Source organism: Zootoca vivipara, chromosome 3, assembly GCF_963506605.1.
Source record: "Zootoca vivipara chromosome 3, rZooViv1.1, whole genome shotgun sequence".
In the NCBI taxonomy this organism is placed as follows: Eukaryota; Metazoa; Chordata; class Lepidosauria; order Squamata; family Lacertidae; genus Zootoca; species Zootoca vivipara.
Window position 1 is genome coordinate 51,302,249 of NC_083278.1, and position 22,548 is coordinate 51,324,796.

A 22,548-nucleotide genomic window follows, 5' to 3' on the forward strand; every position below is an offset into this window, starting at 1 on the left:
GGAAAGGCGCGGCCGGAGGAGCGCGGCGGGCGGCTTCTCTTCCCGGAACAGTGGAGGGCAAACGCGGCGGATGCGGCGGCGGCTGCTTCTCCTCGTGCTTCTCGTGCGCTTCTTCTTCCTCCTCCTCCTCCTCCGCCATGGCGCGGCCCTCCTTCTCCCTGGCCTCCTGCGAAGTGATCGGCTTCGACCTGGACCACGCGCTATGCCGCTACCACCTGGTCGAGAGCGCCCGGGTGAGTGAGGGGCGGGCAGCCGAGGGGAGACGGCGGGCGGGCGGCAAGGCGAGCGGTCAGGGCAGCCGGAGCGGCCCCCGCTCTTCGCACGCTGCTCCGCCGCCCCCTCCGCCCTCGAGGCAGCCTGAGCCGGGCGCTCCGCCACCGCCGGCCGAGAGCGGCGCTGCGACGTCTTCGCGCGGCTGAAACGGGCCCCGCGGGCGTCTCCGGGAGGGGACTCTTCGCATAGCTGTCAAGTTCTCCCCTTTTTTAAGGGAAATTCCCTTATGCTGAATAGGCTTCATCGCGAGAAAAAAGGGAAAACTTGACAGCTATGACTCTTCGGCTGAGGCGGCGTGGTTTTGGCGGGCCTCCTCCGTCTGCAGGCCTGCTGGCGAAGCGGGGAAACTCCCGCCCCCCTCCAGTCCTTTGGCGCCGCATTTCTGCTCGCTGCCCAGGGCAGAGTCAGCCCCTTGGAGTCAGTGGAGTAGCCGCGCGCAGCCGCAGGAGGAGTCTTTCAGCGCAATGCTGCTCGTGCTTACTCGGAAGGAAGGGCCACGGGGCTCCGTGGAGGCGCTTACTCCCGCGTAGGCAAGCGTTGGATGGGGAGAGGGCTCGGGAGCTGCTTCCCGTAGGCTGGCCGCTGTCAGGGCAGGATGCTGGGCTTAGAGATGCCCGGAGCCAGCGCGGGAATCAAGTACCAGCAACTCGCCCTTGTGTTTCTTCCAACCCATTTCCCGGAGGCTGAATATGTCGGGTGCCTTACATTTCTGTGTTTCCGAGTTTTATTCATGTAAGAAATGTATGCCCTACACTTTGAAAATATGTAGCCTATGGCGAACCCCTAAAGTTAGTTACAGAACAGACTGAAACATTAATCATAATATAACCAGTGCAAGGAAATACATTTGTGTCTTGCTTGGGGAAAACACATTGGTTTTTGTTTTGTTTTGTTTTCGTTTAAAAAAACAAGGTAATTTACAAAGCTGCAGACAAAGCTGAACCTCCTCACCTACTGTGCTTGCTATCCATTATTATTACTATTTTTATGTCCCTCCTTGCTCAAGGTGGCCTACATGGTTCTCCCCTCCCCACTACATCCTGTCAGGTAGGTTAGGCAGAGAGAGAGTGACTGGCCCAGAATCACCTAGTGAATGAGGGGGGATTTGAAATTCGAAGTCCAAGTCCATTACTCTAACCACTACGTGACACACCTCAATCTTCAAATGTCTGTTCCTCCCCTCTGTCCCCTTATCCTCAAGTATTTATATGAAGGTTTGAAACTCTCCCCTGGGAATTTCTGTTGTGGAAGTGCCACTCTTTTGAATGGCAGGTATTCAAGAGCACATGTGATAAAAGTTAGTGTGGGAAGAATGCTGGTTTCCCTTCATGGGTCCAGCACAATTACAACAAGCATGAGATCTATGGTTTTTTTTTATACAACCAGAGCAAAACTTCACCTTTAACTTTTATCCTGGTGTAAAATCTATGGGCATCTTTAATTTACGAAATTGTAACTGGTTTTATGTCAGTTTAACTTTAATAGCTTCTTCCAGAAGAGTCCTAAGAAGTGAAGTTTGAGAAGATAGGGAACCCTACCCTCACACTTCTAAATTCCTAGGGCAGCCTTTCTCAACAGGATTGTTCCCAATGGAGGAGAAAGAGAGTGCACATTATTGACAGAGAGACTGCACGTTTATTGTTCAAACACGAGTTGCAATATTTTTGCAACTCACTTTTTGCATCTCACTTTTCTAACAGTTTGTCAAGGTACACACCATGTAAACCAGGCATCCCCAAACTTCGGCCCTCCAGATGTTTCGGACTTCAATTCCCATAATCCCTGACCATTGGTCCCGTTAGATAGGGATCATGGGAGTTGTAGGCCAAAACATCTGGAGGGCCGCACTTTGGGGATGCCTGATGTAAACATTGCAACTAGTGATGAGGACCATCTCAAGCTCTTTCCATGCACATATTTCAACTAAAATAAAAAAATTCCTTCAGTAGCACCTTAAAGACCAACTAAGTTTTTATTTTGGTATGAGCTTTCGTGTGCATGCACACTTCTTCAGATACAGTGAAATGGAAGTTTCCAGGCACTTATGTAGAGAAGGGGTGGGGAGGGGTGGGGATGGGGAGGGGGGATCACTCAGAAGGGTGGTGGAAATGGGTGATTGACTGACTGATAGCTGTTGATGACCGCAAACGACTGCAAATGGTTTTGCATGAAAAAGCAAGGGTTGAGATGGCTGAAGATCGCTTATCATGTATAATGAGATAAGAACCCGATATCTCTGTTCAAACCAGGTCCCTCCATGGTTTTGAGCTTGGTGATAAGTTGCAATTCAGCAACTTCTCTTTCCAGTCTATTTCTGAAATTCTTTTGTAGTAAGACAGCTACTTTGAGATCTTGTATAGAATGTCCTGGGAGATTGAAGTGTTCTCCTACTGGTTTTTCTGTCTTCTGGTTCCTGATGTCAGATTTATGTCCATTTATCCTTTGGCGTAGGGTTTGGCCTGTTTGTCCAATATAGAGAGCTGAAGGGCACTGTTGGCATTTGATGGCATACACAATGTTAGAGGATGAGCAATTAAATAGTCCTGAGATGGTATGTTGGATGTTGTTGGGGCCAGTAATGGTGTTGTCTGGGTGTATGTGGCAGCAAAGTTGGCATCTGGGTTTATTGCAGGCTCTGGTACCAGTGTCCATGTTTTTCAACTAGTTTTCTATGTGTGCATTGCCCACGTTAAATAAGTAACTATGTTTGAGACATAAGGAGAAAAGAAATCATTGAGGTGTGGCTGGATTACATTTCAGAACATTTCACACTTCATTCTCAAAATGTCACCTTGAGGGTAAAGAAATGTGAGTGTTAAGAATTAATCTAAATGTTAGCCTTTTTATGTGCAGAACATTCTTCTGCAGCTAATAAGGTAAACTTTAAAGTGTGAAGTGACAGAATCTCAGGGTGTCTCAGTATATTTAATTTTATGTAGTGTTACATCTTCCTATCTCTCTTAATTTGCAGCTTATATATGATAGCTTTGCTCAGTACATGGTAAAAGAGAAAGGTTATGATAAAGAACTGCTGAACGTATCTCCTGAAAGCTGGGATTTCTGGTAAGTGATTCAGTTTAAAAATAATAACTTTCCAGACTTCTTGTCATCTCATTAATTACATGCATTAAAAGCACACACCCATACATACAGTATCTTTAAGGGTTACTTAGAGTATTTTCCTGGGTGTATGTCCTGTTTGGCTAAACTCTACTTCCTGCTGCTCAAGTACATCCTCACCACTTGGTTCTGTGGTTCTTTTGTTCAGTGACACTATGGAATCCATAATTTCTCATCTAGAAAATTGAGCTGGATGGCTTTATTTTTCCTCCAGCCACTGCCTAATGAAGATCAAAAAGGCAATCTTTATTCTGGACACCTCTCACAAATGGCTATGCAGCCTTCAGAGAAGTGACGGGGAACCTGTAGATTATCTGGAGAACCCATCATATTCAATCATTGGCAATGCTGGTTAGGGTTTAGAGCACGCATCCCCAAACTTCGGCCCTCCAGATGTTTTGGACTACAATTCCCATCTTCCCCGACCACTGGTCCTGTTAGCTAGGGATCATGGGAGTTGTAGGTCAAAACATCTGGAGGGCCGCAGTTTGGGGGTGCCTGGTTTAGAGAGTTAGAGTCCAACGATGTCTGGAGAGCCCTACCCCTGCCATTGGTCCTGGCCTGGCAATAAGTCTTTTCAACATACCCATTTTCTCTTAGGTTGTTTGGAATAATGATAGATTTGCCCATACTTCAGCATGTAATTAATTACTTTGCCAATTTCAGTGCATTTTGATGGAAGCCAAAAACAATGTAGAAAATAATGCAGTTGTTTACATAATGTTTGCAGACTACAAAACAAAAAACCCTGAACAGTTCCTTACTGATGAACATGTGGATTGTGGCAGTTTATGCTCCCATTTCTGACCAAATTCTCCCAACTTTTCTACCCCTCTCCCTCCATTGCCCCAAGTATCTCTTACTGCCATAAGTTTATTAAGGCTGCACTCCGTATTACATGTATATATTTGGAATACAAGGTTAAATGTATACAAGGTTAAATGTATAATCTTTCTCACTCTGCTCCCCACCTCTACCTTATCGGTCAAACAAATGTAGCTTTAAAGGCTTGGTGTTGGATATGGAAAATGGCAACTTCCTTAAACTCGCAGAGGATGGAACTGTTTTGAGGTAACTTTTTATATATATTTTAATAAAAACGCTGTACTTAAGTTCCTATAATTGTGGATTTTTGTGTGGGGCGGGGGAGATCTGTTTTCAAAGCAGCATCATACTATTCTGTGAACTGATCATAATAATTCTACAATATGAATCACTTCTACTCATCTAAATCCTACACTTTCTTCCAGTAGCTTTCAACTGTCAGAGGAATGTAGCAAAGCAACTCTTCCAGTTAGTTAAGTAAAAATCCAATCAAAATACAGATAAAAGTTAATTAATTCTTTAATGTTGTCAGTTAACAAAATTATTGGAGTTGAAAGCAATGTGTAAAAAAAACCCTATACTATTTATTATTTACACCAGAGGAAGAATTCATTACCTAGATTTTCAGCTTTTCTTCCCCTTCCCTCTTCTTATGTCAAGTCTCTAAAAATATTAGCAATTTTAGACAGGAACTGACAAATGGAATGATCTGCCAGATCCGATTAAATCCAAAGATTAGTCAAGAGCAAGAAAAATGCCTAAAGAGCATTATTTTATGACTCAGATTTGGTATTATAATGTATATATATATTGCCAAATTTGAGTCCCAAAATTATAAATGTGACTACTAGTGACTACTAGATCTAGTGACTACTAGATCTCATTGCAGATTTTTTAGACTCTCCTGTTTGGAAAGAAGAAGAAGAAATATTTCATACAATTCATGCAATGATATTCCAAGTCATACTCAGAGTAGACCTATTGATGTTGGTGGACTTCTGAGTTGTTTAAGTCCAGTGAATTCAGTGGGTCTTCTCTCAGTACAAATAATGTTGGGTATCACTCCATGCCTTTAATTCTTGGTACATATATATGTTAAACAGGGCAAGCCATGGCACAAAAGACATGACCTCTGAAGAGATCTTAGATACATATGGAAGGAAGGAATGGAGACACTTCAAGACAATGAGTGGAATGGTTTCTCGTTCAGGTACCAGAGTAATATGTATTTAACGAAGCTTGGGCCTCACTGGCTAACGTATGCAAATTTATGAAGGAATCTGTGACTGGATTTCTTGGTATCTTTAGCCACTGTTCTGCGCTTCTTTCACATGGAGGGAATGCATACGATTAAAGGGTAGCAGGGCTTCTCCACTGGCAGCACCCCCAATGTTGTGGCCTCTTGCCTGGCTCTGCCTTCTTACATCTTCAACATTGAAAGAAGGTGTGGGGGAGCAGCTTTCATGTGTTTTACGTAGGAAATTTTAATTATATATTATTTTGCTTGCTCTTATTTTGCTGGACTATTGTTGCTGTTTTAAATAATACTGCAAAATGCCCTGGAACCACTGGATGGAGGGTGGGTTTAAAATCATATTAATGAACAATACACAAATAAAATTCTTTTATTTTTCTCTGCAGCTAAATATTATGCCTTTGACAATTACTTTGATCTGCCTGGGGCACTTCTTTGTGCACGGATTGTTGATAGTTTAAACAAAGTAAGTGTTAACAGTGCTTTTTTTACTGGGCTCGAGAGCTTTTTCTCCCTTGTGTTCCTCCTTTTTCTGTTCCTCACCTTGCTTAGGTATTGTATAATGGGCTTGCTTAACAATTATGCTGCAAGAGGAACTTAATTTCTGTGATGGATTTTTATATACCTGTTCCATTGCAATGAATAAGTTGGACCATGGCAGTCATAGGGGTCACTTCTGTAGATGACCAAGTAGCATAGCTGCCAAGTTATCCCTTTTTTAAAGGGATTTTCCCTTATGCTGAATAGGCTTCCTCGCGTAGTGGCCAAGTAGTGGTCTTGGGGCTAAATTAGACATGATGTTCAACATCCACATATTTAGAATGCAAATAGCAGCTTTAGAGATTGGGATTGCAGAAGCTGGGGGTGGGAAGTCAAACCCTCTTCCTCCCCTGTTGTGGTTGTGATGAAACACCCACTCCCCATGCCCTGCCCTGCCCCTTCCCTATGACAGACAACACTGCTTCCAGATGGTGAATTATATAAACCCTTAAATACCATCTTCCTACATGTTTTCTAAATTCACACCTGTTTTCTCTGATGGATGACAAATGAATCTTTTGGTTTTCAGTCCTGAGTCTTGAGGTTGACCTGTTCTAAAAACTTTACAGATTGAACAGGCAAACTGCTTTTCATTATCTGCAACGTACATTGTGGTTACTCTCCTTTATTTTACTGAAGGGCATAGGCAAACCACAAGAACCTCCCTCACCCCATGTGGAAATACGCTGACAGAACTCACCCAAGTTTGTAACTTTAGGGGTTTGCGGCCTAGGAGAGGCCATTCTTTATGGCAACCCCTAAGCAGGTGAATTTCCTCCCCACAGAGGTGCACCTGGCACCGTAATCACTGTTATTATTAATTACATTTGTTAGCTCCTTTCATCACAGAAGTGAACCAAAGCGAGTTACATCAGAATCAGTTAAAGCAAATACAACCAATAAAAGTCTAAAACAAAATCTGCAAGGATAAAATATGAGTCTTATAGATCCTGCCCAGCTGAAAGAGGCCACAATTGCCCCAAACCCTTCAAATTAAAGACCAAAAACCTGGGCAAAGAGGAGTGCCTACAAATAAAGACGGTGTCAGGTGTGCCTTACTGGGGAATGCTCTCCCCAGGGAAGCATACTTGACACCCTCTTTATCTATTTTATCCACCACTGGAAGGGCCTGTTTTCCTGTTGCCACCCCCCAGATCTCCCATGGAAGGGACACAAAAAGAAGGACCTCATTGTATAGCTTTTGTAATATTCAGAGGACACACCTCCTTACACTGGCAAAAGTAGCAGTGGTGGCAATAATAATAGTAAGTAATTACCATATTAACCCCAATATTGGCCACTCCTGATCAGAAGTGGAGCTTCATGCTCCAGCACTGGGGGTGGGGGCGGAGAGCAGTGTGGGCATTGCTGGCATGTGTCCCAGGGGGCGTGGCATGCATCCTGGAGGCGTAGCAAGCCCCCACCACCCTCTTCCTCCGCCAGTGCTCCTGATTATAGGCCACACTAAGAAGTAGGGCTTTTTTCAGCCAAAACTCGCCAAAACTCAGTTCCGGCACTTCTCAGCCTTTGCCATTCTAAGAGAACAAGGGAGATGTTCATGGTTTTCTAGAAAAATAGCACTGATTAGAAGCCAGTGGTTTTGTGGGGTGTGTGTGTGACCCATATTGCTGCCTGATGTGAAGGATAAGGTACAACACACAGACACCTATTCCTTGTACTGAAGCTGAGAGCACTTGCAGTTGAATCTTGGTAAAGAAACAGTGCAGATTGGGCCCAGAAGGATAGGGCAAGTGAACAGGCAGCAGTTCCTTGGAGAGGAGGAGGGAGGCCTACTAAGAAAGGGGGACCACTGATGGCATCTTGCCAAAAGGTTCCTCCCCCACCCCCAAGTTGGAGCCAGTACTGGGTGAAAGACATAGATTTGTGCCCCTACCCCTTGCATTTGCCACTTGCACCTGTCACTCTGCTCAGTGAAAGGGCAGGTCCTGTGCTTTGAAAGCTGGGGTGGAAAAAGTAGGCCTAAGAAGTGGGAAAATGTGTTATCTCTCCTTTACATGCAAGGGTCATGGGGAGAGGGAATCTCAGCCTGGATTTGGCCTGGTTCCTAGTGTTTGGGGCAAATAAGGATGTTTTTGTTTGTTTCTTTGTTTGCTGAGCACTCCAAACCTTGTAACTCCAGCTCTGTGTTTAGAAAAGTGTTTGTATTACTTTTGGTTGGCATGCAAAGTTTGCTGCCTTCGCAGGCCCATGTTGAAGCACTTCTGTATAGCAAAGCTTTTAAGTAATTTTAGGCATGTCACTAAGGAGAACAATTTACTACAACAGCTGAACTGCAAAGAGACAGATTTGTTAAAATGAAGAGCAGAAACCGAAACACTTTCATGCCCCTGTGATGCCTGTGATTAATCTGTTTTGTAAATAACATCAGTCTGCCAGTTTAGTTTCAGATTTTGTGGTAGAAGATTCCCCCCACCCACCCAAAATAGCAACACAGTAAGTGATGCAGAATGATCTGCATATTTCAGTATCGCAAGATTAATTATTGCATTTTTATTCATGATAGGTTGTTAACAGATAAGGAAACAAGACGTTGCCTTTCAGTGTCAGTTAAAACCTGAGCTGTGTTGTAACTCCTATCTAAATCCCCATCCATTTCCCTTTCTCAGGCATGGACTATATACACACAGCAGAATGAGGTGACAGAATAGACTATAAAAGTGGTTCACAAAAATTTCACCCCAAGGCAGATGGAGGCAAAGTTTGGAATAATCAGCTGGCAGTTACAGAAATAATGTGTCTCATCCATCTTTGGAAATTGCTAAATTATTTGCCACTGTGTTTTCCGTGTGGCAAGGAGTTCCAAAGTTCAGAGGCCCTCAGGCAAAGTACAGCCATTTGCTCTGGAGGTATTGTAACTCAACCAGGGGTGGGGAAATGAAACAAAAAATCATAGAAGAGAGCATTGCTGTCTGGCCTTTGAACATGAGCTCGTCAATCTACATTTTTTGCTGCTGTTGCAGGTTCCCTTTGAAATCACTAATTTATGAAACTCACAGTTATTCTGTTAAAATTTGGAGTGACTTTTAATTGAGGAAGCTCAAAAGATTTCTTGATTTTTTAAAATATTTTTTTTTTTGCTTACAGCATAGTCCTAGGCGAAAGTATGACTTTTGGAAGGATATGGTTGCTGCCATACAGCATAATTATAAAGCTTCAGCTTTTAAAGGTAAGCAAATTCATTGTCATTTTTTTATAACAACAACAACAACAACTCTTTGTGTATCTGACAGTTCATGGCAGTTAGTAGTCTGAGTGTTGAATGTGCCCATTCAATACCATATATATGGTTAGCTTGACCAAACTATAACCATTGCATAGAAGTGCACTACGGTAAAAGTCACTTCTATACTGATGAAAGTCTTCCAAGTTAAGTGATGTTAAGTTAGGGTTATACTTGTGCTTAGAAGATTTGCATCTAAGAATGGAATGAGATGCTTGGTGACAAAAATGTGTTTCCCAGTTCTGTGTTTGCCTGAAACATCCATTTGTCCATTCCTTTTTCTCCCTTGCCAATGCTCACCTCGTGCCCTCACACAGCATGGGAAATTTCTATGTTTCCCTCTGAATGCCTGTTTCCAGCCTAAATCCCACCCAGGGTCAAGCTCACTGCAGAGCAATACATGCAGCAACATTGTTAAGGGGCTGGAAACACCCAGTGTGTTTAATGCCAGGCCTGTTTGTCAGGTCTGAGGGATGTCTGTTCCAGGAGGCCCTGCAAGAGTTCCTCACCCATGATATGGCATGGAGGTGGGAATGGCTCTTCAATCATATCATGCTGTAAGATGTACATAATCTGACTGGATGTGTGTGTGAAAAACTTGCTGGAGGTAACTGTCATATATAGCTTATTCCAGGCTTTTAAGTGGACGGTGAACAGGGAGAAGGGACATCCCTAGACTACCTGCTTTCTATTTATTACAGGTGTCTCCCACCCCACCCTCATTTCAGAATTCACTTCTGAGGGCAGGTTCCAAAAAAAATGTAACAATATAATAAATTATATTCAGAGATTGATGCTGAAGCTTTGCACAGTGTTGAAAGGGAGTTATATCTGTATTTTTATACTTAAAACCTGTATGTACCCTTGTACCTGCGGGTCTATATCTCCACAACAGATTCTCCTCCTTCCTTTGAAGTTCTGTGGATCAAGATGATGGCTTAAAAGACTTAGGCTGCATGGTACTGGGATAGTAGTACCTTTGACTTCAAGGTTCGCCTTACAGCACTTGCATCCTTTCAGATAGAGTTGGGCTTGTTTTGCTTTCAGTGCAGCCATGTAGCTGGTAGCTAAACACCCCACTCATATTTTTAATAGAACAAATTCTCAGGTAAAATTCTTATTTTTAAATATATATATATATCATGTACAGCTTTTTGTCAGTCTAGTCATTTGGGAAAACAACAATGGCTTTGCCACAACCCCATGATTCCAAGAAACAATTTTAAAAGTACTGTACTAAATAATGGCAAGCAAAACAGAAATAGGTTTCAGTTTTTTATTATTTCGCTTAGTTGCTTACTCTTGAGTAGAACTGCATGTGAACTCCAGAAATAAGCACCTTTGTAAAATGAGCCAAATTGAAGCAAAACACATTGTTGGAGTGTCAGATTGCACAGATAGAAGACAAATAAGCGTTCTATAGGTTTATTTCGCTTAGTTGCTTACTCTTGAGTAGAAATGCATGTTCACTCCAGAAATAAGCACCTTTGTAAAATGAGCCAAATTGAAGCAAAACACATTGTTGGAGTGTCAGAATGCATAGATAGAAGACAAATAAGCATTCTATAGGTTTATTTCAGTTTTTTATTAATACAGCTTTTAAAAATCACGTTTGACAAACACAACTGGACATTTTAGAACAAAGTGTAACATGCTGGTGTCAAATGAATATAATAAAGACCATTTATTTTATTTCACACAGACAAAAATAACATAATCAAGAACTTAGTGTGGGATGAAATATTAATGTTAAAAAATGTAACTGGTCTCATGTTGGTACAATAAGTGAATAATTGTACAAGCACCATAGTGTAAAACTAATAAACTTAAATAATACTTCGCTCCCCACCCTCATTTATCATTCTCTCAATGCCATAATGTATGTAAGGGAGAGGAGGCTATTTAAAAGCATTTGAATGAATATTTTCTTTTGGAAGAGACTTTTGACACAACCTAACCATGCTAAACTAATTTTATTCAGAATATTCCAGTTAGTCTGTAGCACCTTATATTTAATTTTATCTTATAGAACTTAACACATTGTTAACTAATTAACCAATGTGACAATCTTTATCATTCCTAATGACTAATTATAGTAGTTTCACATTAGATTTGTGAGTGATAATAGCAGTGATCACATGCGTATGAACTTTGTATATGAGTTTGCCAGTGAACTCCTACCCGAAATACACTTCTGTGATAAGCTAGCCTCTCTGATTTCAAAAGAAATAACTTTGTAGCCATAGTGTCTTTCACCTATGAGTTCAGCCTCTTTTAACTGTGAAATTTATTTTTGAATCTACTTCGAGGGGAAAATAAACTTATTTAAACCAGTACTGTATCATTAATCAGATTATTAAAGAGTAAGTAGCATTAGATCTTTAGATCTTTAGAAATGCTTCTTTTCTACACTTCTGTAAATGATAAGACCCCGTAGCCTTACAATTTTTAAGATTTAATCCTGGCAATTACAACTGGGATTTCTCAGTGTTTGGGCAGGTTAAATACATTGTTGAGTATTGCACTGAAATACAATTATAGTTTGTTGAACATCACCCTTTAAAATAGGAGTGAGGAACATATGGCCTTCTAAATGTTGTTGGACTGCATCTCCTATCATCCCTGACAATTAGCTGGGGTTACTGGGAGTTGGAATCCAGCAACATTCTGGAGAGCCACAGACTCCCAACCCCTTATTTAAAATGTCTTTTAAAAACAGCACCTAAGATAAACATCCTGTAGCATTTGCCTTTGAAATTTAATTTAATTTAATTTCACACTTTCTTCAGCTAGTCTCTGCTGGACATCTACAAGTAGAAACACAAATAATAAGATACTATATTTTGGGGGTAGCAGAATGTTATATTTGTGCAAATAAGAAACCTGAGAAGGAGGAGTGAACGTACTCTGAAGAGAACAGGCCGTTCGATTCATTGTTGGGCAGCTGCAACCAGACTTGGTCATTTTCCATGAGCTCAATAACAGCACTGCCAGAAGCCTGATCGAGGTAGCCTTTCTGGTACTCATCAAAGGTGTACATGATGGGCGAGCCATTTTTGTACAGGCCTACCCAAACATGTGACCCTTTCACATGCACGTGGTAAGCAAAGTAGTAAAGTCCTGGTATCCTGCAAGTGAAGATCCCTGACCTGGGGTCGTAGTGCTGTTGTCTGTTGTACAGGATCTTATCAAATCTGATAGGGGCAGCTGATGCAGGGTAAGCTTTGGAAAGAGTGGCAGTGAAAGCTGACACCGGAAAGCCAGTTAGACCTTGCACTTCACCAGCTTTCATAACAGGCATTCCGGCCAGGGCCTGGCCTCCTGGGATTACTCCAGGAGGTCCAGGAGGACCTGGAGGACCTGGCAAACCAGGCTCTCCATTGTGGCCTTTGGGGCCTGGTGGTCCTGGAGGTCCCATAGGCCCATCTAAACCCTTTGCAGCAATACCAGCTGGGCCTGGTAATCCTGGTGCACCCGTTTCCCCTTTACTGCCAGGGAATCCTGGAATACCTGGAGGACCAATTGGTCCTTTTGTACCAGGTATTCCTGGCGGTCCTCTAGGGCCTTGTTCACCATTGACTCCTGCCACTCCCTTAGGTCCTGGTGATCCCATTGGGCCAGGTAGGCCAGGTTGCCCAGCATGCCCTGCATCCCCTTTTGGACCTGGCAAACCTGGTTGTCCTTTTGGGCCAGTAAGTCCTGGCTCCCCTGGGTATCCTGATTTCCCCTGCAGTCCTGGTAGACCCCTCTCCCCTTTAAGCCCTGGGGATCCTGCTGGACCTGTAGGGCCTCTCTCACCCTTGAGTCCAGGGAGGCCATTTTCACCTGCTGCACCTCTGAGCCCTTGAGGGCCTACATTCCCAGGTGGTCCGAGTGGCCCTGGTTCACCTGGAGCACCAGCTGGTCCTTGTTCTCCCTTTGCTCCTGGGGCACCAGGGAGACCTTCAGGTCCTCTCTGTCCCTTCATCCCTGGCAACCCTGGTTTCCCAAATCCTGGGAGACCAGAAGGCCCAGGAAGGCCAGAGGGACCTGGAAGTCCTTTTGCTCCAGGGACCCCTGGTATTCCTGGTGGTCCACTTGGTCCAGGTTTTCCTACTCCTGGTTCTCCAGGTTCCCCACGAGAGCCTTGTGGACCTGGGGTACCAATTGGGCCTGAGGTGCCTGGAAAACCCCGCTCCCCTTTAATACCTGGCTCACCTGGAAATCCCCTTTCCCCAGGCCTTCCTACCCCTGCTGGTCCTGGAGGGCCTGAAGGTCCCCGTGGCCCCGGCAGACCTCTTTCTCCTGGGCGACCTGGAGCCCCATATCCGCTCTCGCCCTTCTGTCCATTGATACCAGGAATGCCTGGCTCACCTTTTTCTCCTGGGGCACCTCTTAGCCCTTGTGGCCCTGGCACCCCTTGTTTTCCAGCAACAGATATCCCAGCTGGACCAGGAATTCCAGGGGCCCCTGGGGGACCTCTTGGCCCTGGGAGACCGGCGGGGCCCATATCTCCTTTTTCACCAGTTAGTCCTCTTTCCCCTGGCCTTCCTTGCAAACCTGGCAGGCCTGGCTTTCCAACGGTTGAAAGTCCTGGGGGTCCTGGGGGTCCCGGTGGCCCTTGAGGTCCTTGGCTTCCATATCCTGGTTTTCCTGGAGCCCCTGCAGGGCCTGGGAGTCCTCTTGGACCAGGAGGGCCTGCTGGACCAGAAGGGCCTTGATCGCCCCTTGCCTGGACAACTAAAGCAATAATAATAAATACATTAGTAGGTTCCAGGAATTAAGTGACTCAAGAAATAGCAGTCAGGATTTTTTTTTAAAAAAAGTCTTTAAAAACCTTTGATCACTAATTCAGATAGAATCAGAGATGGTGTTCCTCATAATAACTAGTTTTACCCTCACTGAGCTACAATTCCCAGAACCCTTGACAAACTACCATTCCCAAGATTCTTAGGGGGAAGCCATGTGCATTGAGTGTGCTTTAAATATATGATATGCAGCTGCCTGAACCAATTTGGGAAGCCCTCAACTGCATGTGAAGAGCTCATGCCACAGGTTGTGTCCATGCCATCATCAACCCTTTGGGAAATAGTCTAATGCTAGGTATAGGGAGGACGATAGCATAGAAATCATACTGAATCATCTTCCAATCTGACAGAATAATGTGAATACTGGGGCTGAAGTCTATGGTCATCTTTCAGTTCTGCTTGCTGTCATCTCTCTGACTTGCTGTTCTTTAACACCATTTCCCCCTACAATTTCTGGTTCATATTCCTAGGATTAGTACAGCCTTCCCCATCCTGGTGCCTTCCAGGAATGATCCTTTCAAATGCTTTGTTTTGGCAAATGTGGGTACCCCTAGGTTTGCCACCTGTTCATCATTTTTATGGACTATTCATATTTTGGAAAGTTCTCCTATAATACGTGAAATATGTATTGTGGATGAAGCTTGTTAATAGTTTTTCCAAAGAAACAAAATATAGAGCAACAAAAGTGCATTCACAATTTTTAAATAACACATGTTCCTTGGTTGCCCAATAGGGATGTTTCTGCCCAGAGAAATGTGAGAACAAATTGGAGGGGGGGGGGGTTCTAGGAAGAAAGAATTCAGGAAATTAAATGTGTATTTTCTAAGAGACTTTATCTGGTGTAAAGAAAGAAGGCAGGTCCTATAAGCTCAATAATGTCAGATTTCTCGTGTCCTGCTGACCAGAAAAACCAATAATTTGTGAGGTTAAAGGGTGGGAGCCATATGCAATCCAGAACAAATGAATCAAGTAACATGCAGAACAATCCTATGCATGTTTACTCAGACGTAAATCCCAATGTGTTCTATGTAGCTTACTCACAGAAGAAGTAAGGAGGCAGAGGATTTAATGTCTATTCATGAAAACTTCAAATATGACATCTAGTTTCATACAACCTCACAGTTGTGTTTATAGAGTTGCTGCCTAAACTGCAGAAAATTCCATCTAATAATAGATTGAAACTATAGTATTACATAAGAAAACCTGAGCTTGGCTGACTTTAGTGGGACTACTCCTTAGTAGTTTTAGAACTGCAGCTGCAAATGCTATGTTTAAGCAACTAGATCGGGGCTCCCAAACTGTGGTTCACGAATCGCCAGTGCTCCATGAGCTTTATTCTGGTTGTCTGTTGCATCTGGGGATTTGTGGTTCAAGAAATATTCATATTTGTATCTTACTGTATATATCTTACTGTATTGCAATTCAATCTGTAATGACAACGTATACAAAGCAAAAGCAGCAATAAAAACATAACATCTAGCACAGTGCATTGCAACTGCTACGAGAGGCAGAAAAGTCATTAAGTGGTTAGCAGTTTCCAAGTGGTCTGTGCAGTGGTGGGGAGGTTTGTGAAACACTGAACTAGATGGTTGCATGGTGTTCTAAAAACCAGTAGATGGAGCCATTCAACCATATGTTAACCATAGCAAAGCATGTAAAGGAATTTAATATCTTGCGTAATAGCCCTTTTCTATTTCTTCCTCTGGGAGCAGGCAGAATTTTGTGCAGCCATAGGAGATACTCATTAAAACAAAGTATTGTAACATAAGCAGGGTTGTTTTTTAAAAAATAAAATAAAATGGATTAGAATAAAATAAAATGGATTAGAAGTTTTAATTTTTCCAGTGCCTTAACTTGCATAATTTAAACCACCTTGTTCATAGTTGCAGATAATAGCAGAGGGTATGGAGCTTAAAACTGAAAACAAATCTTGAAGGTGTTGATTGAAATACTGTGGAACAGGAGAGACCTCCAATCACAACGTCCCAACAGTACCAGTACTATGGTGATCACAGGGACCATTAGAAATGCAAATAAGTCTAAGTCTGTAAAAGTTTGTCAGATTATTTTGTATGAATTATATCAGCTATTATTTATTTGTTGGGAAAGGGGGAAAGCCTCACAATTAAGATATTGCATTCTCCGTGGATAAAAGTGATAAACAAATATACCCAGGGATATAAATTTGATCAGCTTTCCAAAACTTTGGTGGTTCAGTATTAGGAAGGACAATTTAATCATCAGCATGCATAATTAAAGTCCCATGGACTGCAAGAAGATCAAACCTATCCATTCTGAAGGAAATCAGCCCTGAGTGCTCACTGGAAGGACAGATCGTGAAGCTGAGGCTCCAATACTTTGGCCACCTCATGAGAAGAGAAGAATCCTTGGGAAAGACCCTGATGTTGGGAAAGATTGAGGGCACTAGGAGAAGGGGACGACAGAGGACGAGATGGTTGGACAGTGTTCTCGAAGCTACGAACATGAGTTTGACTAAACTGCGGGAGGCAGTGCAAGACAGGAGTGCCTGGCGTCACGAAGAGTCGGACACGACTAAACGACTAAATAACAACAACAACAAATGCATTAGCTATGTGTCTGTGATAAGGTAGGATTTCCCCCCATACATTTTACATTATTTGGTCACTTCCATGCCAACCTACATCTGAAAACACCTTGTGACATGGGTTTATCTGATAGTTCAAAACACAGAGAGAGTTGAGAATATCCAAGTGTGAGAAAGAAGTATGGCAATAAAGGCAGAAATTGCAGAAAGCAAGCAACTGATCAACTAGTAAGTAAAGGAGCCAAGCAGCTCTGTTGGCAAGAGCGAACCTCAAAGAGACTGCCTGGGATTATGTGAGTAGGAACCCAGAAAGCCTGTAAATAGTTTCCCTCTGCAAAGTGCTGAAGTACATGTGAGGTACTATTAAGGCTCAAATGTTCATTTAATGCTTTCTGGTTTGTGTACAGCGGGGAGCATTGTGGAACAGGTTCATGATCACATTAGTCAATATCTGAATACTTTGAGGAATCCAGATTGCCTAAATCTAATTTGTGTGTTTGTAGTCCTATTCTCACAAATGATGCTTAAATTGATGGATTCTCCTAGGGCAGTAAATTGAATGAACGAGCTTCATTCACTAGAATATACATTTTATTGAATATCTCCCAGACTTAAAAACATTATTGGAGACTGGCCACACATTATAGCCACTGTAATAGAAGCTACCCAGGCTCTGATTGACACTTGAGAAAAGCTCGGAGGCATTTGGCCTGATGTCATGCTGAGAGAGAAGAAGTCACCACTGGCAGAGAGGCTTTAGTTTCTCATTATCCTGTTCAGCTAATTTCCTCTAGCAAATTAGAAAGGAGGGATTTGCTGAGAAAGATGATGGGTGAAAAAGCCCATGGGCTAGCAGAATCAACTTCTATCTCAGCATGATGTTGATAAACACCTATGAGTTTTCCTTGAGGGTCTGTAGTCTACTCTGGAGAGCATATTAAAAATTCTCAGCAGTCAGAGCCTGGCTTTTTTTTAATCTACTGAATATAACTCATCTCTTTTGATGATGTCTCTGTATAGATCCATTAGCTAGAATGTAAAGAGTCTTTCCAATAACTTCAACTTAATTCTTAATTCCTTTAAATAGTCAGAGTGAGTAGTCCTCTGCAAACTCAGGGATTCTTGATTCACCTGTTTATCATTGTGGCATGAGTCCTTACAGGATCAAAAGCAGGACTGCTATCTCTGATGCATAGCTGCCAAGTTATCCCTTTTTTTAAGGGATTTCCCCTTATGCTGAATAGGCTTCCTCGTGAGAAAAGGGAAAACTTGGCAGCTATGCTCTGATGTGTGAAGTTCACTGTTCTATAGGGAAGCATAGTGACCTTGAATACCTAAAATGTCATTAAATCCACCATATGTATAAGTGGGGATATTATTACTGAAGTTTCTTTGGGTAACAATATCTGAGTATCAGTTACATTATAAAACTGTCCAATAATAAAATACCCAGTTCTCAAGTTTTTCAGTGGGCATGCCTTCAGACAGGAATTTAATAGCACTTAAAGTGGAAATGTCCCACTTATTTATTTATTGTTAATTAATGTGATTGCTGCAAAGGGTCAACTTTTCCTCCCACTTGACTTAATACATTTCGACTGATGAGCTGTGTAATTAAATAGACTCTTTCCATCACATAGCCACTAATATTGTGTGTGTACACATACACATTTAATGTCACAGATAAGAAAATAGTGTCAGGTCACAGCAATATTTAAAGGAAGATAAGCCTAATAAGCATACTTATAAGGAAGTGAATGTTATTCATTTCAATCGGATATTTTCCCAAGAAAGTGGCACTTCACACATCTAGGCTAGGCTCTTAACATTATCCCAGCAGCAGTACTGCTTGTATCTGTATCACCAGGTAGGAAGCAGTCAGTCTGGGAGGAGCCACTTTTGAGGCTCTTCTTTGTGCCAGAGTTCATCCAGTTTCCTAAAGGTTGATACTAGAGTGGGAGGAGCCACAGGGTAATCACCATCTTCCTTGTCCATGGGTCATGCTGGCTGGGGCTGAAGGGAGTCTCAGCAATTTCTGGAGGGCCCATCCCTGCCTTACATAATATGACTGCCATTCTAAGAAGCAGAACATGCATCTGGTGAAGCAACCATAAGTGATCTTGGAATTACAGCTCAAGAGTTAAGAAAGCAATATTCTGCATCTGTAAAACTTGCCAAAATATTGCTTTAATTCTTTCTCATTCTTGTCTGCAATTTAAGATCTCGTAATAGCATTGCTACTCTGAATTTGATTGTTCAGTGTATTGTAGGCAATAGGATTTTTGAATCCAATAAACAAGGTTCCTGGGAAGGTGTAGGTGTAGTTTACGCTGGTTTTATACCACTTTAATTGTCACTACACACTGCCCCAGCCTACCCAAAGAGCCACTTGCATGTATGCGTGTAAGCACAAGAAGAACTGAATGAATGAAACTCACGGCAACAAATTTCTAGAACTTCTGTCAAGATTTAGTAATGATTGGCATGGTTAATATGTTGCATGGTGGGATATATCCTGACAACATATCTAGTATATTTGATAAGGCTGTTCCTACTGGCAGATCTTTTAATTCTAATACTAAGTTCTGTTATTTTTAATGCTTGTATATTTATTGTGTTCTCCCTTGAACCTCTGAACGGTAGCATCTAAATGTTTTAAAATATATAAATTTATGCTGCAATATGTATAATCTAGAGTAGCCCTGTTTACAATCTTGCTTCTGGGTATGAGTTATAGGTTGTAGGTCTCTTAGTCATTCATACTAGCTTTGTATCCATATTGACCTGTGAATGTAAAGCTCAGAAAAACCACATGGTCCAGTCTTCCTAGGGTGAACCAGTTCAAAATTCAAGTGGGTGGTATTAGGTTTGAACATTTTCAATGAGATAAATCTCATTTCTCACGGAAAGCTTGTATATCTACACTGGAGATTTCTCTCTCTGACATTCTACTTTTTAGTGTATTGCGCTGAAAGCATCTTATACAGAGAGCTTTCACGCATGCTATCCCCCATGTGTTCACGGAAGTAGTACAGTTCCCAGGACTCTGCTACATAGAACAACTCTAACATTATAAACCAGGTGAACAGCTGTTGTTCTTCCTTAGGCAGCTAGTGCTACAGTGATAATTTTAGTAAATACCTTAAATAAAATCTGTTTACCTTTATTCACAGAACTAATCTTTTTGTACCTGTAAACAACAGTTACAAAATAATAGCTATCTTAATTTACAATATACTGTAATCAACATGTTGAACAAAACTACAGGCTGTCCATATCTTTTTAAAGGAAGCATTACTTACCTTGGCTTTTCACACCGAAAGGGAGGAAAGCAGGCCCTTTTATTGATTCACTAGACTGCACCTTAAAGCGTTCAGGATAATAGCCAACAGTGCTGTAGACAATGTTCACGGAAAACAGCAGCAGCAGAAAAGATATTTGTAACTTCATATTCCTAAATCCGCTCTGTATTGAAGAAGAAAATGTACAATATAATTTTTATAACAGAAAACTGAGTTGTAATAAAAACATACCCACAGCATTCTGCTTCAACATTTTCCAGGCTTGTGGATTCAACGATACACATGTGTTAAAATGACATCACTTAGTTTAAAAAGTTGAATCAGAAGCCATTCTGGGTGTCAGATCTGGTCACATCTTATTGCATTATCAGCCTACAGCATGTGGCATGGTCTATAAAAGTGTGTGTGTGTGTGTGTGTGTGTGTGTGTGTGAGAGAGAGAGAGAGAGAGAGAGAGAGAGAGAGAGAGAGAGAGAGAGAGAGAGAGATGACATAGCTTCTAGGTACTGAAATATTACATGCCTACAAGCCTTTAAGAATTTCCAAAAGAACAAACTAGGTCTTCCTGTTTCAGGAGCTATAGTCATTAGAAGCTTATGCAAATGCAACAAGCAAGCCTTCTGCAGTAACTGTAACCAGAATACCCTCAAGTGCCATTAATGAGCACCTCCAAACCTCTGTCCCACTTAAATGTATTTGTAAACCAAGCCAGATGGAATTGCAGCATACCGGCATGTTGTAGGATTACAAGTGTGCAGTAAAGCAGACTTCAGTCTTGCCTCATGTGTCCTGCTGCCACAGGTGTGCAGAGCAGAAGCTGCTGTTTCAAGCATCATCCTGACTTATTTATACTGTTTGTGCCTTCTGACATGAAGTTGCACTCTGTTGTAGCCCCGCCTTCAAACCAGGAAAGTGCTAATTATGGTGGAAAGTTTTCTTGGCCAGGCATGTTGTGTCATGTTGGATTTTTATATATATATTATTTTAGATGCCATTCCCTGTTCATGAATTTACTTTTATTGTACTGGGACTCAGACAGGTCATCTTGTAAAAAAAAATACATGAGCTGAAATAGAAAAGGGTAAACTTTTATTTTTCCTATTGAGATTTTCAAAGAAATGGGTAAGCCATGCTAAGACTAGATTTCTTCACTTGGCTATTTTGGCAAGCAATTCTACTAAATGTGTGAGGGCTTCACTAAATGTGCAAGGGTCGCAGAATGTATGTACTCCCTGTACATAGGCTTATTCCACAAGTTAGGGATGAGCCAGAACCACTCAAAGTTTCTTTAATTGCTTTCCCTACTTGCAAAAATCCATGTACTGCTTTTGAACCCCCCCCAAAAAAAATTTTAGACTATTTGAAAGAGAGAGTAAAAGAAAAAGGAAAGTGAACATTGCAAATATTTAGCGAAGGACTGCATTCAATGTAGCACTTAGTCTCTAATTCCATCAGCACAGGGTTTATTTATTGTAGAACAGAATATTCTCATCTTCTGCTTCCTCCACACATTCCCTAAAACAGTTCTGGGATTCTCCCCCCAACCCCCAGGAGTAGATTTGGGGATGACACATGGTGTTAGAGTGGAGAAGAGATGGGGCATTGGGGCAAGTCCCGTTGTGCTAACAGTAATCCTTGCACTAGCACTTTTATTTCGTTTAATACCACCCAGAATCTCCTGCCAGATGATTCACTGTCTTGAGGATCTCAGCTTTAAGTTGAACAGAGCCAGTTTTTCTTAAAGGTAAAGTTAAATGTACCCCTGAGCATTAGGTCCAGTCGTGTCCGACTCTTTGGTTGCGGTGCTCATCTTGCTCTGTAGGCCGAGGAAGCCGGCGTTTGTCCACAGACAGCTTCCAGGTCATGTGGCCAGCATGACTAAGCCGCTTCTGGCGAACCAGAGCAATGCACGGAAACGCCGTTTACCTTCCTACTGGGGTGGAAGCTATTTATCTACTTGCACTTTCACATGCTTTTGAACTCCTAGGTTGGCAGGAGCTGGGACCAAACAACGGGAGCTCACCCCGTCACGGGGATTCGAACCTTCTGATCGGCAAGCCCTAGGCTCTGTAGTTTAGACCACAGCGCCACCCACGTCCCTAGTTTCTATCTTACCCGGCTGCAAAAAAATGCTTCCATTCCTTCTCTCCTCCTGTGCCTGCCTCTGTTTCCTCCGTCAGCCTTTGGTTGCAGAAACAACAGCAACAACTATTCTAAATCATGGAAGCCTGGTAAAACTAATGTTTATGTGAGCAACTGCACATAATTGATAGAGCATTTCTTTTGAGCATCAGAACTCTAATGTGTGCTGCTTGGAAGCACTCCACCTTCCATTTCAATGGAGGAAGTAGTTTCATGTACATGCTTCTTTCCAGGTATTCCAGGTATGGATTTCCTTTACCAGATGGAACATGTTGTGTGCTAAGAGTTCCATGTACACATTTAAGTGCCCATATGAACTTGAAATATGACCTTATTTTAGTTATGTTCTTTCAGCACACATACAACCTTGTTATACATGTTTTGGGGTATGGATGATCCTATATCTTTGCAGTGGGCCTACATTAGTAGTTCTGGTTCTGTGTAGTTTGTTATGAACATTCTTACCCATTCTGAATCAGATTTTGTTCCCCACAAAAT

General features: G+C 42.2%; 2 protein-coding genes across 4 annotated transcripts in view; one reads left to right on the top strand and one right to left on the bottom strand.

Moving 5' to 3' along the window:
• Positions 1-4: 4 nt before the first annotated feature.
• NT5DC1 (5'-nucleotidase domain containing 1) overlaps positions 5-22,548 on the top strand; it is a 95,888-nt gene continuing 73,344 nt past the window's right edge. For 2 of the 3 annotated variants that reach the window (XM_035109120.2, XM_060272642.1), the window contains exons 1-6: positions 5-233; positions 3,245-3,336; positions 4,393-4,464; positions 5,322-5,428; positions 5,860-5,939; positions 9,119-9,200. In XM_035109120.2, coding sequence (XP_034965011.1) covers positions 138-233; positions 3,245-3,336; positions 4,393-4,464; positions 5,322-5,428; positions 5,860-5,939; positions 9,119-9,200 — 529 coding nt within the window. In that variant the 5' untranslated portion in view covers positions 5-137. The other variant, XM_035109121.2, reaches the window with a different exon arrangement.
• Positions 10,816-20,716, bottom strand: COL10A1 (collagen type X alpha 1 chain). Its single transcript, XM_035109119.2, has 3 exons — positions 20,638-20,716; positions 19,910-20,072; positions 10,816-13,973 (listed from the first exon to the last, which is right to left on the bottom strand). The coding sequence occupies exons 1-3, from the start codon at positions 20,641-20,643 to the stop codon at positions 12,115-12,117; spliced, it is 2,028 nt and encodes a 675-aa protein (XP_034965010.1). The 5' UTR covers positions 20,644-20,716; the 3' UTR covers positions 10,816-12,114.